Raw genomic sequence first — 19,177 nt, 5'->3', positions numbered from 1 at the left:
AAATGAGCTTTTTCTTTTTGTAGGAAGCTTAATTAAATGGTGGAGCTTAATTAAATCTAGATAGATCAACAAATATTAAATTATATGCAAAAATCTATAGCTTGTAGAAAGTCAGTAGTACCCAAAATGTAAGAAAGGACTGAAGTTGACTACCATTAAACTTTTTTAAGTCTCCAAAAGCTTAAAAAAATCAGCAACAAAAATTTCAATGCAAAAGTATATGTTTTATATTCTTAGAATTTAAAAAAATATTAAAAAGAATGATTTCAAATGTATTTAGTTGCAGTGCAATGATTTTGGGATACTGTATTTGTTTTCATATCCAGCCCTATTATCATCCTAGCGTATTGCTACTTATAATTAGTAGGAAGGAATGGAAGACATTTTCCTTGCTTTGATACATCTTGGTAGATCAGGAGATGAGAATGGCTTTCATCCATTGCATTTTAAGCCCACTAAGGAAAAACCTGTCACTACACAGGCCATGACAGCCAAGCAGTTTCCCCAGGAATGAATGGTGGGGAGCCATGGTGACAGCAGGATGTGACTCTCTTCACTACAAGTCAAAAACAGAAGAAGAAGAGAAAGAAGGAGGAAGTAGGGGAGAAGGAGAAGAAGAAGAAGAAAGCAAACAGCTTTATTAAAGCAACAGTGTGTTTTTGCACTGACATATAAAATGAGAAGATAACTACTAACAAAGATTTATAGTGAAAATGTAATGTGGGAAGGGCAATGCCTTACAATAAACTAAATGACTATCAAGTGCTATTTAATTTAAATTGCTTTTATCCTTTTGGAGTAAGCTTATTTTGAGACCTCTTGTTATACAGAAGAGATCATTTCCTCCGCAATCCCAAACTGACCCTTTTGGCTCCGCATGTATTAGGAAATGGGAGGGAAGCTCAGGTAAAACAAAAGATAACAAGGTATCATTTACCCAGGTCTCAGAATGTTGTGACTTCAGGCCTTGCAAGCATACTTTACATAGATCTGGATCTTTCTAGTGCTATGTGAGGTCTACTTATAGAAACTAGTGGTTCCCACCTCTGACACACACAGCGTGTAAGAGATACCACTGGGTAATAAAATCAGTGATGTGGATATTAACAATTTAGGTCCCTGGAACAAAATCTGTCCTGGCGTAACAACTGGGTCAGTGGTTACATCACACAATGGTACACGTTTCTTGCTGTATCACAATGTGCAGTTGGCCAACAGAGCAAGGTCATAGCAAAGGTAAGAACATGCATGGTATAGAGAATGGCAACAATTAAGAACCAAATGTCTTTGACAGTCATTCTGCAATCATTCATTTAGCTCTTTCTAAACTGTACTTTCCTTAACATATCTAGAATTAGTAAATGTAGCAGTAGTAACCATTTGACTATGCTATTCTCCTCCAAGCTCAACATTAAGAATATAATAAACTATAGGTCTGAAGACACTTATTTAGGTAGACAGGCTAATTATCTGATTTTTATAAAACTTTTTATATCTGAAACAGCAAATATCTGATACAACTTTCAGCCACATTATCACTTCTTTTTGACACTTCAAACACATAAAGCAAGATTCACTCTTTCAGAAATCCTTGGTCCTCTGGAATTATCAGTCAAAAAAAGAGAATGGGAATTCCATGAGAAGCCAAGAAATTCACTTAACCCTGGGTTTTTAATAGGAAGAAAAGTATATCACACTTCTAAATGTCCAATATATGGACTTTACGGGCTTATTATGGTAAGAATTTGATTCTGATCAGGGTGATTTAGTATGTTATAACAAATTTAATATCGTTTTTCCTTGCTGTAGTTATATTTTTATTAATCTATTCATTATAACCCATTTTCCAATAACACAGAAATGACTGTGAAATTGCCAAGATAATCCCCAACACTGAATTTATTTTTATCAATGATCTCTTTAATGTAAAATATGCGGGCAGGGTGGCCCCTAAGAATAAAGTAGTAATAACACTGGAGCTGGTTTTATTTATTGAACATCTTTAAAACTACTTTACATATATCATCTTATTTAATCCCCATGATTCTAATGAAGAGCACTATCACCCCACCTTACAGATAAAGAAATGAGGTGCATAAAAATTTTAAAAACTTGCCTGAGATAATACTGCTAAAAGTGGCAACCTGGGAGAAGAACTGAGGAAGTCTGATTCAAAAGCACACAATTAACAAGTATGCAATATTGCCTCCTAAAATAGATGATTTGCCTTTGGCTGACAAAATATACATACATCACAATTTTCAAGTTCATCTGCTTTTAAGAAAATGATAATCTCTTTATTTAACAAAGCCAATCTCAAAACATAAAATTTCAGATAATCGTGACAGGTAGAGAGGAGAAATGTGAGTGGCCAAGCTGTGTTTCTCCCACCCTGAGATAATACCTATTTTATGAAAAAGTGAAGAGTTCAAAGTTCCCGGATGAGGAGAGTCTATGAAGAATTCCAAGCGAGATGCTACCAGGATGAGAGTTTAGATTCTCAGGAATGGGGTGCAACTTAGCAAGGTTCTGCCAGGAGAAAACTGTGGCAGAATAACTCAGACTACCCCAGAAGAGTGATACACAGAGGTAAGATGATGACTCTGGAAAGACCAGGAATGGATGATAAGATGGCCTTTTTGGGTCCCAGTTCCTGTAACTTCCTACCTTGCGCATTTGCAAACTTAATGCCCCTGCAGTTTCAGCCTGTCTTACCCCTGAAAATAGATTTCCAACAACACAAAAGGAATATTGTTGAACTTCTCTCTGGGTTAAGATTTGTGCTGTCTTCTTCAAGTCTTAATAGGCATAAAGAGAGGTGCCTGGGTGGCTCAGGTGGTTAAGGTGTCTGGCTCTTGTTTTTGGCTCAGGTCATGAGCTCAGAGTTGTGGAATTGAGTCCCACATCTGGCTTTGCACTGGGTGCGCAGCCTGCTTAATGAGCACTGGGTGGTTGTATATAAGTGATGAATCATTGACTTCTACTCCTGAAAACAATATTGCACTGTATGTTCGGTAAAATTAAAAAAGAAAAGTCTCTCCCTCCCCTTTACCCCTCCTCCTCTCTAAAAATAAATAAACAGGCATAAAGAGATAATGCAGGGGATTTTATTGGTCATTATTTTACTAGGAACATTAACCATTATCAACTTAGGATGGTGATAGTGATGCTGCTTTGGCCGCAGTACAAGTAGGCATGGAAGAGTGGAAATGTAGGAGGACGAAAGTCCTACCTATTTTGCATTTCCCTTAATATCTAAGGCTTGGAGTTCTGAAAATCACAGGAGAAAAAGCCCTTGGAGGGGAAAGAGATGGAGTATTGAGCGTTATCTCTGGGGCTCAGGTATCAGTTCAGCCATGTGATTTAGTGCTAGACCCCTAGTTCTCTGTCTGAATTCCTCCATTATAAGCCAAATGATAATTGTTCAATACTCTGAGTGCCTTTAAGTGGCTCAACCATCTTCAGTGTCAGAAAGCCACAAAATAAGAATGGGCCACCTTTATTTCCAGTCCCACTTTTCCCTCACCTGTGGCACTGGTCACCAGTTAGGCCAGGCTTCTCAACCGGGACAATTTTGCTTCCCAGAGAACATATGGCAATGCCAAGAAACTCTTTGGTCACAACTGGGGACAGTGCCCCTGACGGTAGAGGCCTTGGATGGTGCTCAACATCCCACAATACACATGACACCTCTCAACAATGAACAATCTGGTCCAATGGGTCCCTGTTGCCAAGGTTGAGAAATTCCGAGTTAGACCAAGGGAGACCAAATAGATACAGGGAATCTTATTCATTAAATTTATATTGACTGACAGTTTCGGTGGAAGATACAACAAATCCATTATATCTGGTATCATCTGAACATTTGCAGTTTTTATTTCTTCACCCAAGACTACCCTCCTAGATCTTACTCTTGGTTTATTCCATGAACTCATTTCAAATCTTCAGATCTTCCCCCATGATGAAGCTGGTTAGGCTTGAGTAGTTCCACTTCTCCTGTCTCGACACTCACCCATGGCTTTCTCAGTGCGCCATCAGCAACAGAACTCTCACTCTATGACCATGGTGACCAGGCACAGAGGATACAAACTGCGCTGTGATATTCACTGCTACCTTTGCCCCACTTGGTACCAGGTTTACATGGTCCCATAGCCTGTTGCCCTTAAATGGCATCTAGCATGTCAGCTGCCTCCTTTGCCCTACTTTGCTGACCAGGAAAAATTCAACCCAGTACTTTAAATGCTCCAAGTATTTCTCTAGATAATCACCACAATCACACTCTTTAGCAGTTACCTTTTCAAAATTGATTGCAATTAAAAAAATTGATTACCATTTATAAAACTAGATAGTATAAGCATTACTTCCTCATATACTGCTATTATTAATCCAACCCCACATATTTCTTTCTCCATTTTGTCATATCCTATCAATGATACGTATATGTATTTCACAAGATTGTGGTTGACATTCAATAAGGAGCTATCTAAAACTGTTTTGCAAATACTTGGAACACACATGTTTCTGCTGTGGTTGCTATAAATATACTTACTCTGGTTCTATCTAGCCAGGCCCAAATTGCTAGAGTCCTCTGCTTGGGTCTCTAACATTAAGAAGTCACTAGTCCAAATGGACTTAAAAATCACTGTGCCTCCATACCTGTGTGAACTTGTTCTTGATCCTGAATATCCTCGCTCTATCAGACCCTATGCTATCCTTTGAAATTAGCTTACAGTGTTATATCCCACTTGGTATTTCTATCAGATGCACTTTGTGCACGATACTGTTTCTCTTGCCTCACCGAAACCCTGGGCTTCTGGTGCTGGTATTTCCAGGTGGGCCCCATCCATCAGCGAACCATGTGAAAATGTGAGACGTTGCAAAGGCAAATCTGGAAGCATGCAACCAGTGCCTGGAGAGTCAAGTGCCTGCATGTGTTAGAAGGAAGGTCCCTTAAGGTGGGTATTTTCCCTGTAGTCTAATAAAAGGGACCTCAACTGTGGAGTCAACACAGGGCTGGGTAGGAGGCCCAGATCTTCCCCTTTTTCACTCAAACCATAAATCCCTTAACATCTTGTGATAGAATAAGAATTGTGTCTGCCCTGCAATGTTAAAAGAGATACTGAATCCAGACAGCCTCACCAAGATCATCTATTTAAGTGCTGGTTCCCACTTCTTTCCTTAGCAGGGAAGTGGTAAAAAATAAATGAATTTGTTGGTATGAGAATTTCTGGCACAGAACAGGTGCTAAGAAGATATTTTCTACTTATGTGAATTTTTCATTCTTAAAAATAATAAATTCTCCACATTTGAAATTACTTTCATGCCTTTTCAGTTAAACTCTAATGAAAGAAGTTAGCAATAAGTCAACTGCAGTTATATTTAAATTTTTAAAACCCAGCTCTCATACTGTCTGTCTGTCTCTCTCTCTCTCACACACATACACACACACACGCCCCCACACACACTGAGGGAAGAAAATCCTTTGAAAAAACCAAGAACATATCTGGCTTTCTTTCACATACTTGTGTCTTCTGCCAGAATAAGAGCTGTGTGACTATATACCAAATGAAAGAATATATTAATATGAAGAATAATCTGAAGCAAGAACATAGTCCCCACATAGGATGGGCTTCACTTACTTATTCATTCATTCATTCATTCATTCAGCAAGCCCTTTTTGAGCATTCATTCCATAAGGACAGCATTAGACATTAAAATAGCAATGACAAATGAGATACTGCCTTTGCCTCAAGAAGCCTGTAGTTTGCTGTGGGTGGAATGTACAGTGGAAAGTGAATAAGAAAGAAGAAGGTGGAGAAAGAAGATAAAAAGATAAATATATATAAAAGCAAGGGTGTGTTGCTGTCCCAGGGAAGCACAATTCGAGGAGTCTTCCTGGGGCTGGAAAAAAGGGAATGAGGAGAGAAGAGAGGAAAGATTTAGAAAGGAGGTGAATTCCTATGAAGTGAATCCAAACCAGGGAAGAAAAAGGAGAGACACAGGGCATTCCTGTGGAAAATGACAGGAGGCTTAAAATGGCAAGGGACTCTGGACAACAGAACCTGACAGTTCCTTTGAGTGGTTGGGAACATCAACATAGGAGCCAGGAAATCCGAGCTATCAGCTTGAGTTTTGTAGCAACTTGCCTGGGTTTAAGTAGGAGTCCCACCGTTTCAGTCTGAAAGCTTGGGCAAATTAATATCCTCACTTATAAAACAACAACCCCTTCTCTGATAAGTCTTTGTGGACTTAAAAGCAGCTAGAATCGCATGTATTGTGGGGTGTGGGCACTTACCAGGGATATAGAAGAGATAATTATGGTGATGATGATGACGATCATGGGGGTACTGTTCCCTTTCTTACATGGATGCTTCTACACATTCCACCATCTGGAATGCCCTTATCCCCAAATTCTTCACCAAAAGCACTAGTTTGCCCATCAATTCTCCGTTCAAATGTCCTTCCCTTCAGCAAGTTGGAGTAAGGTGCCCCTTCTCTGATCTACCAGAGCACATTCACACTCTATTTGCACTAATGACTTAGTTTTTCTTGTCCTCCTCCTTCACCCCAGGCAAAGAGAGAGGAGAAAAGAAGCTAGACTATATGCTTCCTAAAGACCAGCTCTGTGTCTTATGCCTTTTGGTATCTTCACCTACACAACATAGTATTTATTGTGTATTCAATAAGTATTTGTTGAAATAACACACTGTTGGAAATAGAATTGGAAACTAGACTACAGAACCATTCTTTCATAAAATAAAACCCTGAACAAATCAGGATTCTGATAGGAAATATAACAAATATCAAAGCCTTCAGGGAGCAAAAAGCACTTTATTCCCCTGTGGCTTAGAGACTTTGAGAGCCCCCCAATCTGCATAATGCAAGATACTTACCACCTCTGGCTAGGAGCCTCTGCAGCATTGACACAGGGGTGACCCCACCAAGATGAGCAGTGTGCATCAGAGAAGACCTGAGTTGGAACCAGAAAGGTGCTATGAGAAGTGACAAGAAAAAAAGAGTAACTCTGGGAATGGGAACATCAAGCAAAGAAATCCTCATCTGGCAAAGAGCTATTTCAGAGTCAGAAAGGGGACCACACTGGTTGGAGAAGAGTCATGGAGTGGAGCAGGAGCAGAGACAATGGGACACTGTACAGTCAGAGGGAAGAACAGGTGCCAGATAATGCAGGGTCGTCAGCGTAAGGTGAAGGCTTTGGGGTTGTTTTCTAAAAGCAATGTTAAGGTTTAAACCAGGTTTACAAAGTAACTGAAGTTTAAAATCACCACTTGGCTGTTGAGTGGGGAATGAATTGTGATAAAGCATCCTGGAATCCAGGAGCCCACTAAAGTTGTTGCCATAATTCAGGTAGGTGTGCACAGAGTTTGGGTGACAGGGGTGGAGGTGGATATGGAGGTAAGACTGAAGATACATTAGGAGGTAGAATGGGCAGGATTTTCTGAGAGACTGGCTGAGGAAGAGAAGAAAGATGAATCTTGGCAGAAACCACACTGGCTTGAGTCTCTGAAAAGAAGATACTGGTATTATTTAATGAAGTGAGTAGGCAGCAAGGATCAAAAGTCTTGATGGTAATATAGTATGTTTATAGTGTCTACTGGACATCTAAATGACAATACTCAGTACAGAGCAGCATCTAAAAATAGAAGGAGAGGGAGAGGTCTGGGTAGGAGACACAGTCTGTTGGTATTCAACATCTGGTAATTAAATCCATGGTATTTATCAACACCACTCAGCTGGAAGTTACAACCAGATGTCCTGACACCCCTAAAAATATTTTTGGTGGGATCCCATATCTTCTATCATCTCCCCATTAAACATCCCTCTGGGTTCTTTCTTTGGGAAGGGGAGTAAGGCTTTGCTCTGGTATGCCGTTAGGTGACGCATGCCCTCTCCAGTTACCACAATTTCAATTTACATCTAGCTGTAATATTTATTTACCTCTTAACCTCTGAGGCATTCAGTGTTTAAATGCTCCTGAGGACTTCAGAGTTCCAAGTCCCTAGAGGTGCCAGGGAAGAGGTCACTGTGATAGTCCCTGAGCAACCTTAATTATTTGATGGAGAGTATCACTATCCTTTGACTACATCATCCCCAAATTCATCATCGCCCCAAAGAAAAAAAGTTCAAAGATATGTATAACAAGCAAACAAAAAACCCCAAGTATATGACAATACAAAGCAAAATCAACTGAACACAGAGTCATCTGGTATCAAAGGAGAAAAGCCTGCCTGAAAAGATAATATTGTGATCCTCTCTTCTTGTCCTTTCATTCTAAAGTCAAGATGAGGTCTCTACTCTGAGGCAATCAGAGACAATATTGTATTTGATCTTGTTACATCATTGTTGACACAGTGCTCAGACCATGGCACTGCCTGTCTTTCACAGTGTGCTGTGTATTAAATGTCCATCAAAGATCACGGTGGTACATCCTTTTGGTTTTCTCCCTCCAAACCACCCAACCTTGACTGCTTCTAAGAGAACCCCATGTTTATTTGGATAACCCCCTCCCTGCTTTCTACATGTGTGTGTTCAACTATAATGAACAGAAAATACATGTAAGATTTAATTGTAGGCAACAAGAGTTGAGGAAAACTCTGTGCGGAACTCCTAAAAAAACTCAAGAGAGAAACTTCTCTTTGTCCACAGAACACTTTCGGGTGTCATTTCTGCAGGTCAGTTGTGAAACAAGAACAGCCATGTAATGACCATGACAGAAGCTAGTCTGAGAGAGACAAAGGAGAATGGCTCAAATTGCCTTGGTCCTAGGTCATGCGTTTGGCCACTGAGTTAACTGACTCGAAGTGTTCTTTTTGTGAAATTATCATTTTTTTCTGATTCCTTTAACCAACTCAGCTAGAATTTTCTGTTATTTTGTGAGGGCTGTGTATGTGGGAGTGGGTTCTTGTTAAAAGGTTGCTTTTCACCTACTTTCCCTTTTTAAACTTTATTTTTTTTAGTAATCTCTACACCCAATGTGAGGCATGAACATGGGACCCCAAGGTCAAGAGTCGAGCGCTCTTCCAACTGAGCCAGGAAGGCTCCTGTATTTTCTCTTTTTAATCCTCAGCTTTCTTGTCTGCAAAATAAAAGTCTAGCATAAAGTATGTCTACGAAACATTTAAAATTCTATAGTTGCAGAACTGTTGCACATCAAGTGGACTTTAATATTTTCTGTCTCCTCTGAAAGATGCTGTGAGATACTGAGGGAGATGCTTGGAACGAATCCTTCAAGAAACCCAAAGCATCTGTATCAAAAAGAACACATGGCTTATGTAATTAGGAGACTAGGAAAGGGAGAACTTCCTCACCTCTACATCTGAAATTTCCAGGCATATTTGGTGCTTAAATCTAACGCCACTAACAGAGGTCAGTCATGTGGCACTGGTATTGCTCAAAAGACAATTAGCAAGCAATATGTCAGGAAAAAGGTTATCCAGATATTAAAGAGGAAAATTTTGGTATGGCGCAATGGTTGTCATTAGTCAAAGAAGATTCTTTTGGATTAAAATGGTACCGCTAAATTAGAGCCTTTAAAGACCAGCTATTATTAACATTCATGAAAGTGGGTGGTATAAAATCAAGCTTTTGTTCTTATTAAGATATACCTTCAGTAACATCTGTCTGGCTAATAATATCTCAGACAGTACTTGGATCATCCTAAAAGATGGACTAGGAGCACGTGACCATTTTCGATTTCAACCTAAAGACAGAAACCTTAAAAGAGCTTCCCAGGGCCATAGAACTGGATCCCAAATTTAGATCCTGTCTTTGTACTTCTTGGTTTTAAGCTTTTTCCTCAGAGTACAGTCAAATTCTGAAAGACAAAATAAAGTCCAGATCCTACCTGTACTTGCAGACTCATTCCTCACCCCTCCTGATCACTTGTACTCTGTAACATAGTCACACTCAACTAATAAATGTTTCAGGACAGTTACATTGCCTTGTTTCTTCATCCTTTGCACATGTTTTCCCTGTGTCTGAAATATTTTCATCCCCTCTCTTTATTAATCCAACCTCTATACAGCATCTGCTTTGAGCTTTGTAAATGCCTCCCCCCAAACCTTATATTTACTCCTCCAAGCATTCATCATTATATACTGTAATAGTATTTGTTTGCATCCTGGGCTATGCTCCCTAAAAGCAGGCAACATAGCTCTATTCATATTTGAATCTTCTTTCAGTAAATGTCAAATGACTGAAACAATGAGTAAGTGAGTCCAAGCTTCTATCCGTCATGCCATGTGCGCTCACTCATCAACCAAAGTCAACATTGCTTGACTCTATATTATTTCCTTCAGAGGATATATATATAAAGGAACAATTTTACTACAGCTGCCCTTCCTTGGTCAAGAATACATGCCTTGCATAGTTTCTCTACCCTAATTCTTTTACTGTCTCAAAAACAATTATTCAAGTAAAGGGCCCATCTCATTAAATACAGTAAGTACTCTGATGCTATTTACTTTCCATTAAAATAAAGTGGAGTCCATTTTTCTTAGGGCAAAATCCTGGAAGCCAGAGTTGTGAAAAGTGGTGTTTTTAAATCCAACAGCAGTGATTCATCTTGGGAATTAAGGTTTCTAATGAGAAAGAGCCTCACTAAAGGGCCAGAGCCAACAGTTCCCCAATAGGGTCTCATCCATTACAGTCAGCCTCGACTTGGATCTGCTATGCTAACTTAGGTTCCAAAACAGAGGGGCAAAGATTGTCTCTATTAGTACAGACTTTCCCCAACCCTAATATAAAAGACACTTATAATGCAAAACCTATTTTTGACTTAACAGAAGCCACTCTTCCTCAAGGGGATTAGCATATCTGTTGTCACAATCCTTAAGGCCCATGTGTCATCTCTCCAAATGTTGTTTGCAGACTTTAAGTAAAATGTTCAGTTTGGCTTAGGTCAAGGAGGACTAGTATGTCTCTGAACCCAAAAGTCAGACTGCATCTCTTGGGAAGACTAATGAGTTTATAGCTCCCTTTGTTCTTTCACTCAAAGAGTCTTAACTGAATGCCTGCTATTCACTAGATATTGAGCTAGACACTAGAATCACCAAAAGTAAAAGACAGAGACCCTTTAAGAGTTAGCAGAAAGACTTACATAGAAGCAAATAATTACAACTCAGCATGCACCAAGGAGATTACGCGAGAACATAGGTGACTAGTTGAGATCCTTACTACTGCCCAAGGGAATCAGAGAACTGAGAAAACTCTGCAATTTGAAGTAAAAAACAGGAGGTTATTAAAAGGACAATTGGTTGGAAGGGCAGATAAAGCAAAGGAAACAATGAGTCCAGAATTAGCAGAAACGCTATATACATAGTATGAGAAAATTTCTCCTCAATTCGTTGACCAATGCAGCTACTCTCGATACCTTCCATTTTTGTATTTAAGCAGTGGGATGAGTAACTGCATTTTTTATTGAGTTAATCAGTCCTTTAGATAGCATCTAAACTCAATATTCTTCTTCCCCTACCTTCCTGGTACAAATCCATGATGAGATCTTGCAGATGTTACTACAATATTAGAAGATACTTTTCAGCTCCCTGGTGACTTCAAAATGAGTTTTTATCATCATTATAGTTAATAATAATTGCAAATAAAATTCTTAGCTTTTATGTCATAAAAATTGATTCTCGCTATACAGTTCTCTATGAAAATGTCATATCCCTTAAAAATTGCTACTAGAACAAATTATAATACAAAGCACTTACATAGCATTTTTGTTTGGGGAGATAATTTAAGCTTATTGCCCTTCTGTTAGTGGGAAGAAAAGCCTGAACAGGGTTAATTGCCTTCCGCAAGGCCACATGATCCATTGTGGTACACGGAGAATAGGATTTCAAATTAAGGATGACCCTCCAAAGGAAAACCTATCCAATACGCCCTAAACCCCCTTGAAGGTAGTGGGGTAGGCTTCATGCATTTGATTTTTCTTCCCAATCCTAACTGTAAAAAAAATAAAAATAAAAATAACATAAAGCTCTATGAAAAATTTCCAAGAGATAAGCCTGTTCAGAAGGTAAATGTCCAGCTTGAATCTAATTCTGCTAGTGTAACACCATGCTATGGCTGTCCAGGGGAGGTCAGGTTTAAAAATGATTAATTTTGTTTCAGTTGTGCTATACTGCTTCCAATCATATCCTACCAACCTGGAGCATATCCAAGGGCTAAAGAACATTAATAAATGAGAGGAGGAAGGTTAGGGTAATATTCCTGGCTACCACTGTTTTGCCAAGTTTCAGATGAAGCTGGCAAGAAAGGAGAAACTTTTCCAACATACTCTCTACATAGTGTGACTATCTCCCTGGTTACCAAAAGGTGTTGATTATCAGATGGCCTCAAACCAAGTCAGAGAACGGAACCATAGAAAGCCAAACAAAATGTCCATACATTTCCTTTAAAGAAATATGCTGTGAATTTAAGACAGAGTGAGGTTTCCAACCATATTACCAATTAAACAAGATCTGAAATATTTATTTAGCTCACTTTAGAGCTGAGAGACCTTACCAGTCACTTAATAATCAACAAATGCATATTCAAAGTCTACTGTGTGAAGGGCTTTGTATTAAGAAAGCCCTAAGAGGGATAAAAGAGATAGACCTGAAGAGATCTCAGCTCTCACAGAATGCTTGTTATTAAACGATCCTATGTATCTTCTGAAGTTGTTCAGACTCCATCCATGTTACATAAACACAGATAATTCTTACAAGCAGACTACAGAACAAGTTTATTTTGTAATTCTTTAGCTTAGGGTTACTGAAGCCTAAGTAGTCACTAAATCACCCAGAGGGCTTGTGAAAACACAGGTTGCTGGTTCCTACCCCCAGAGTTTCTAACAGACAAGGTCTGATTAAAGCCCAAGAATTTGCATTTCTAACAAGTTCACAGGGGATGTTGATGCTGCTGGCCCAGGGACCACATTTTTAGAAGCACCACTTTATCTTATATAGAAATACAGCATCTTATCCCTGCTATATTTGTACAATCATGCCTTTTCAGTGAAAATTAGTGATTTGTCATCACAAAGTTGTCATCAGGAATGTCTTTACTGCCTGACCAAAACAAGAATTTCCAGAAAATTATTAACACCTGTTTTTCCAAGAAGCAAATGAAGTAATACTAAGTATTTTCTGAAATAGTTGCAATTTACCTAGAAATGCATTATACAACAATACCTCTTTGAAGTAAAACTTGTTATTCAAACACTAAATATCAAGTTAAAGAAAAGAAACTATGTATTTTATTAAGAAAAAAGTGAGTAAAACAAAAGCAGCAAAATGTATTACATTGTCACTCTTTACTAAAAAAATAAAATAAAAACATTTAATGCTTCCTTTAAAAACAGTATGATTTATAGTCATTTGAAATAAAATTATCCTGAAATCTTTTAAATTGTAAATACTTGGCATAAATGCAAAATGTAAATGACAATAAATTGGTCATCAGCAGAATTTCTAACTTGCGGTCCTATTCATGTTTATCACAGGCTGTGATTTTTGCCTTAACCATATGAGGAAGCTGTGTCAGAATAATTAAAAGGATGTAGACCGTTTCCAAGAGAGAGAAAACAATTCTTCCACACACAATATTCCTCACTCTAATTTTTTGTAAGTCTTCTCTTTTGGCTTCAAATATCACCACTTAAAAGAATGGCCCATTCTCCTAACGTTGAAGAAAAATCTGTACCTTGCCAAATGGAACTGTAGGGTTTACTGAATACAGATGATAACTCTTGAGTGTGTCTGAGTCTGTGTTGAGATCATAATGTAATAAAATTTCTTTCTTTTTTTTCCTTACGACTAAAGTCCTTAGGCTGAAGACCAAGGAGACTCTCTAAGACAAAATACAGTATAGAAGCATATTATAATTTTTGCTTTTAGAATTTCATGTAAGAGTGAAATTGGGGAGCAGTACATTTTGCACATTGTAATGACATAAAGAGGTGGAGTTTTTCTTATATACTCTCTATATTTCTAAATTTTTGTAGATGTAATTATGAAATATTCTTTAAGACTAAATGCAACACCATGTGAAATACAGACCTGGTGCCCATCCTATAAGCTGGGAGTGTGGAATTACCAACCAGTAAAAATTGGTGCCACCTGGTACATTTCCAAACCAGTGTCACCACACCAACTCATCACATTGTCATACCCAAAATACCAACTGCTAAAGACAGAAATCATTTTTTATGACATACCCTCAAGCCTACAGATTTAATAAAACAGAATGCACACATGAGAAGATTTTCATTCTCTTTTACTTCCTAATTTTATCTCCTGTTTCATACATAACAATTTTGGATGGGGCTGTGGATTAGAGGTGGTAAGGGGAAAATGTCTGTATTTGCATAACACTTTAATATTACAATATAAAAGGCTGTCAAAATTGTCATGAAACATATTTTCTCATAGAGGATCTACTCTGAAGACCGTGGAAATCTTAAATACACCTTCAAATATGTTTTGTAAAAAGTTGTAGCTACTCCTCCAGTAGCAGGTACTTCTGGGATCATTTTTTACAAAGAACACAAGGAACCTGAGTGTGAAGGTAGTGACAGAATAACCCAGGCAGGCCTTAAAAAGGGGGAAGGGAAATAGACTAACATGAAAGGGTCACTAGATGGGAAAGGGAAAGAAATACTGTGTACCATAGTTTGGAGTTTCCATTATAAAATAAAATACATAGGATTCCTGATCCAGGAATCACCAATCCTGAGGATTCACACACAACTTCCAACTTCAAAGAAAGGATGAAGGATGGACAATTCTTCTACTACCCTTAAACATACATGGGTGCTAGACTTCTACTAAAATATGAAAGAAGGAAAAATTTCTCATTTTTTTAGGTAAAGTTCTAAATTTGTAATTCCACTGGGGGGAAAAAAGTAAACCAAGTTCAGAGATATGACAGGAAGATTTAATTTGCTTTCAGTTTAGTCAAGAGAAGATAAAGCCAAGTTTGTTGCCCAAAATGGGGAAAATTTTTCAGAAATGAAGTTTATAATAAGCCAAGATTAGATCTGTATTTAACATTCCCAGATTGTCCCTGAAACTTTCCATTACAGATCTCAGAGTAAAAGATCCTTTTTTTAGAATGCTGCTACCTTGACGGTAAGATTTGTAATCATTTCAAGAAAAGCTTTATTGCTTTTCAAGCTCTGAAATGGGAGCGGGTTTTATGAGTGCATTGCATTCAACATTTCCTCCAAAGTGATCAGAAAACACACCTGACACCTTTATTTGACTTCCGTTGCTCTGTTCTCTCTTATCAGTTTTGACTATAGGAACATACCTGTTCAAGTACATCAGGAGAAATGTGTCAGGGACTGGTTGAGCTGGAGAATGGCCAGAATGACAAAAACAAATGTCAAGCAATCTGAATAATCTTGACCACTTTATTCCATTATGAGTCTTCCCAACCCCTCCTTCTTCAGCTCTGCCACCACCATGACCACAAACAGCCTTCACTGATAATAGTCGCTAAATTTGACTCACTGCAGATATCATCACTTTTTAAACTTCAGGTGGGGAAAAGACACACAAACACACCTGTTCTTTCTCTCCCCACATATTTTGGCCTTTAAAGCTATTTTTAGCCAAAGCAATTCATTTTTGTTCATTCTCATTGCATTCTTTTTAGCAGTAGTTAAACTGTCAAGAGAAGGAACAGCCAATATTTACTATATTGGCAATGGTGGGGAACAATTCCTTAGAGGATTATAACACTGAAGTATGGGGGGGATAGTCCCTGGAGGTTTTAGAATTTTTAAAATGGAGCAATTTACAACTTATTAAGTATCTGGATATTTCTGAAGCCCCAAAGTGGGTCACTTATCATTATCTGCAGGCCAGTCAGCTTTCATAAGGGAGTTTTGTTTGAAGTTTTCAAATAGTAACTTTAAGAGTGAGGGGGAAATTAACTCTAAAAAAATCATGCTTGAAAACAAGATAGATTCCAAAAATGCAAAAAGTCTTTTCAGCTCCAGTATCTAATAGCCTTCCCAAAACCTCTCATCTTAGGGTTTTTCCTTAGGTTGTTACTGCATTTTGTTCATAGGCTAATGCATTACCTAAATATAGATAGCCATTTTTAGTATAAATTCCAAAAGCCATAAATGTTTCATAATTGAGCACATAATCTGAAGTAAGAGAGCTTTTCCACTCATCCCCTTTTACTGTTGCAAATTGGAAAATACTCAAGTAATTACTCCCTTAATAGTTCACTGCTTGCAACTTTATATACTTTATGAACATCACAAGCATCTTTTGCTCTCCAGAGCAATATGGAAGGGGGAGGGGAGCATAAAAGAACTTAACTTGTACAATTAACCAAATCATCCATTGCTTTGATGCAAGATTTCTTCATTAAGCCATTAATATAATACATTGCTAAGTGGTGGGTTGTCCAATTTTTATGATGCCTTTCATTTCAATTCAATGGCTGCAGTTAGAATGAAAAAAAAAAAAACAGCATCTGCAAGATCAGCAAGATGATGCAAAACCCTTACACTAGAAACATTTTTTTCTGCCTCCACAATTTGTCTGAGGGCAGTCAATGCCAGAGTACCAATAAGGGAAATGATTGTTTAAGTCCCAGAAAGTAGCATTCATTTGTCCTTACCCAATAAATAAAAGGGCAAGTAAAACATTTGATTCCTATGACCTCAAACACTTAAACAGAAAACCACTGGTCATTTTATGGTTTTCTAAACATACTCAAAGGTAGACAGCCAGTTTGTAATTCTATCCCACTTTAGCCTACAGCACATATTTTTTACCAGAGTTTATATATCACAATGTGGAGTGTCATATATGTACTGTTTAGTCATTGTTCAGTGATGGTATGCTTACTTAAATGACAGATGTGGGAATCTAACACGCACAAAAAAACTTATATCTAAAGCACAGCATTTTACTTCTAAAGTTGGACATGGTACAAAAAATTCAATGCTCAGAAAGATATTGCTTATGCCATTAGAGATAGTGTAAATTATCTCAATTTGAATTTTTTATGATTTCAGTTAACTTTATGAATTTATATATGATGAAAGTATAATTACGTATCATTTGATACATCCTGGATACCTCATTGCTTTTAAAAATAACTGCAGATAAATGGAGTTCAGTTTATGGTCTATTTATAACTGAAAGACTGACCAAGCGTAGGTAAGTTCACAAGAAAAAACTTACTGCTACAAATTACATGTTTAAATTATAGTCTAAGCAGTATTTTCAAAGGCCTGAGATATAAAACAAAAGTAATATAATCATAAAAATCCAGTCATGTCAAATTTTAGAATCTCAATAAAAGAAATGCAATTGTATATGAATTAGAGATTGCAGTAAGTAAAAATGATCGATCAGGTTATCGGTTTTTTCCATAAAAGAATTCCAGAGGATCCCATCACTTCCCCCCAGTATGCAAAATATCCACACAGATGAACTTCAAGATAAAATAAATCCACCATTGGGCTATTATAAGTCTGGTTATTTATAAGTCTTCATGTAAGTAAGAACATCAAAATAAGAACAAAGAGGATAGCATAAACATTACTTAAAACTAAAACAGAACAGTCAAATTCTGAGCTTGGTCCTTTTCTTTAAACCATATCAGACAAGTCTCAAATTTAAAACAAGCACTTGTATTAAAGAGCACCCCCAATCACCTCACTGGCTTTGAGTTACATGATGGCATATATAAGAGCATACATTTGTATACTCCCTCTGTAGACTTTTAAACACTCTCACTATAGTTGCTTTAGTATAACCAACAATTTAACACTCATAATGATGAATATGCTTTTCTTTGGAAAGGATATGAAGTCCCAAATCCATATGGCAATGAAAAGCTGTTATCAAATTTGTATTCAATTTAATATTATCTGTTTCCAGCAGTTTGCAAATTCTTCACTGGTTTCATTAAGAAAACTGACATGGAATAAAAACTCCTCTAAAAGCTTAAAGCTCACTAAACTTTCTTCCTGAAATATACCACTGACAGATTCTCAGTCAAAAAAGTAAAAGTCATCAAGGTAAAAGAATTAAGTGAAAACTACTCTCTCCAGTTTATACACACATGCAAACAGAACCAAACTCTTCACTGAGATCCAACATTTAATTCAAACTCAAAACGAGATATCTTTACTGTCAGTGCCCTGCCATACCAACACCCGTGTGTTCGGTAGACAAATGAAGATACATATGCAGAAACAGAGGAAAGAAGGAAACCTGGGTCCTACCTTGACTGTTTTGGAGGGTTGACACTTGATGTGATGGGACACGCTGGCCGTTTGGTTCATGTTTCAGGACCCTGGACAGCACACGATCCTAGGTGGAGTTCCACAAGGAACTGGAGAGCAAGTCTCTTCTACTGGACTTGAGCAGGGGCTGCTGCTGTTGCTGTTGCTAGTGCTGTTGCTCCTGCTTCTGCTGCCGCTGCTGCTTTCTCACTCCGAAGGCTGAAACACTGTCAGATTGGAGGGATCTGTATCTCAGCCCTAAATAAAGCATTCATTTGGTTCATCAGTCTCAAAGCTCTTGACGATATGAAATAGAAAGCTACAGACTGTTTCGGTTCACTTGTACCGTACCTTTTCAGTACTGAGATGTGACAGCTTCACAGTACAGCCAATGATCTTGGCTCTCATTCTCCTTTCAAAGGGACGAATACCAGAAAACATACAGAGATCAATTGCAGTACCACAGTTTAAAGGGACACTCTCAACTCCCTTGCTTCTAATCAGTTTATAATTTTTTTTTTTTTTGGTGCAAAAGAAATCTCTCTCTCTCTCTCTTTCCCTCTCTGCTGGATTTTTCTTTACCATAGTCCATTCTCATTCTGATAATAAATTTTGTTTCTTCCTAGGTAGTGTTTGCAGTCAAAACAGCAGTAAATGCTGGGGAAGGACCTGTTGCCTGGTTTAACACTGCAGATTTTTACATAGTATGGCAGAGGATTTACATTCTCAATGGATATTTAAGAAATTCTGCAGTGACAGCCAGCTAAGATACCAATTCTTCTGTAAACTGTGAGAAAGCTTATGGTATATACAAAAAGTTTTCAAATACAATAGTTACTAGATGTTGCACCAAAACAAGAAAGTCATTTCCTTTTTTTTCTTTTCTTATTTTTAATCACCTTTTCCTTCGAGGTCATT

At 37.8% G+C, this 19,177-nt stretch overlaps 1 protein-coding gene across 1 annotated transcript in view; it reads right to left on the bottom strand.

Moving 5' to 3' along the window:
- The window catches only part of DPP10 (dipeptidyl peptidase like 10), a 1,333,785-nt gene extending 1,315,097 nt beyond the window's left edge, over positions 1-18,688 (bottom strand). Inside the window, exons 1-2 of the mRNA XM_032856197.1 lie at positions 18,611-18,688; positions 18,260-18,517 (exon numbers count right to left, since the gene is read on the bottom strand). Of these exons, the coding sequence (XP_032712088.1) occupies positions 18,260-18,319 (60 nt within the window). The 5' untranslated portion in view covers positions 18,320-18,517; positions 18,611-18,688. The remainder of the gene's footprint in view (positions 1-18,259; positions 18,518-18,610) is intronic.
- Between the last annotated feature and the right edge of the window lie 489 nt (positions 18,689-19,177).

The sequence above is a fragment of the Lontra canadensis genome, unplaced genomic scaffold (genome assembly GCF_010015895.1).
Source record: "Lontra canadensis isolate GAN:19392208 unplaced genomic scaffold, GSC_riverotter_1.0 scaffold11, whole genome shotgun sequence".
Taxonomy (NCBI): Eukaryota; Metazoa; Chordata; class Mammalia; order Carnivora; family Mustelidae; genus Lontra; species Lontra canadensis.
This window is presented reverse-complemented; position numbering and strand designations above follow the sequence as displayed.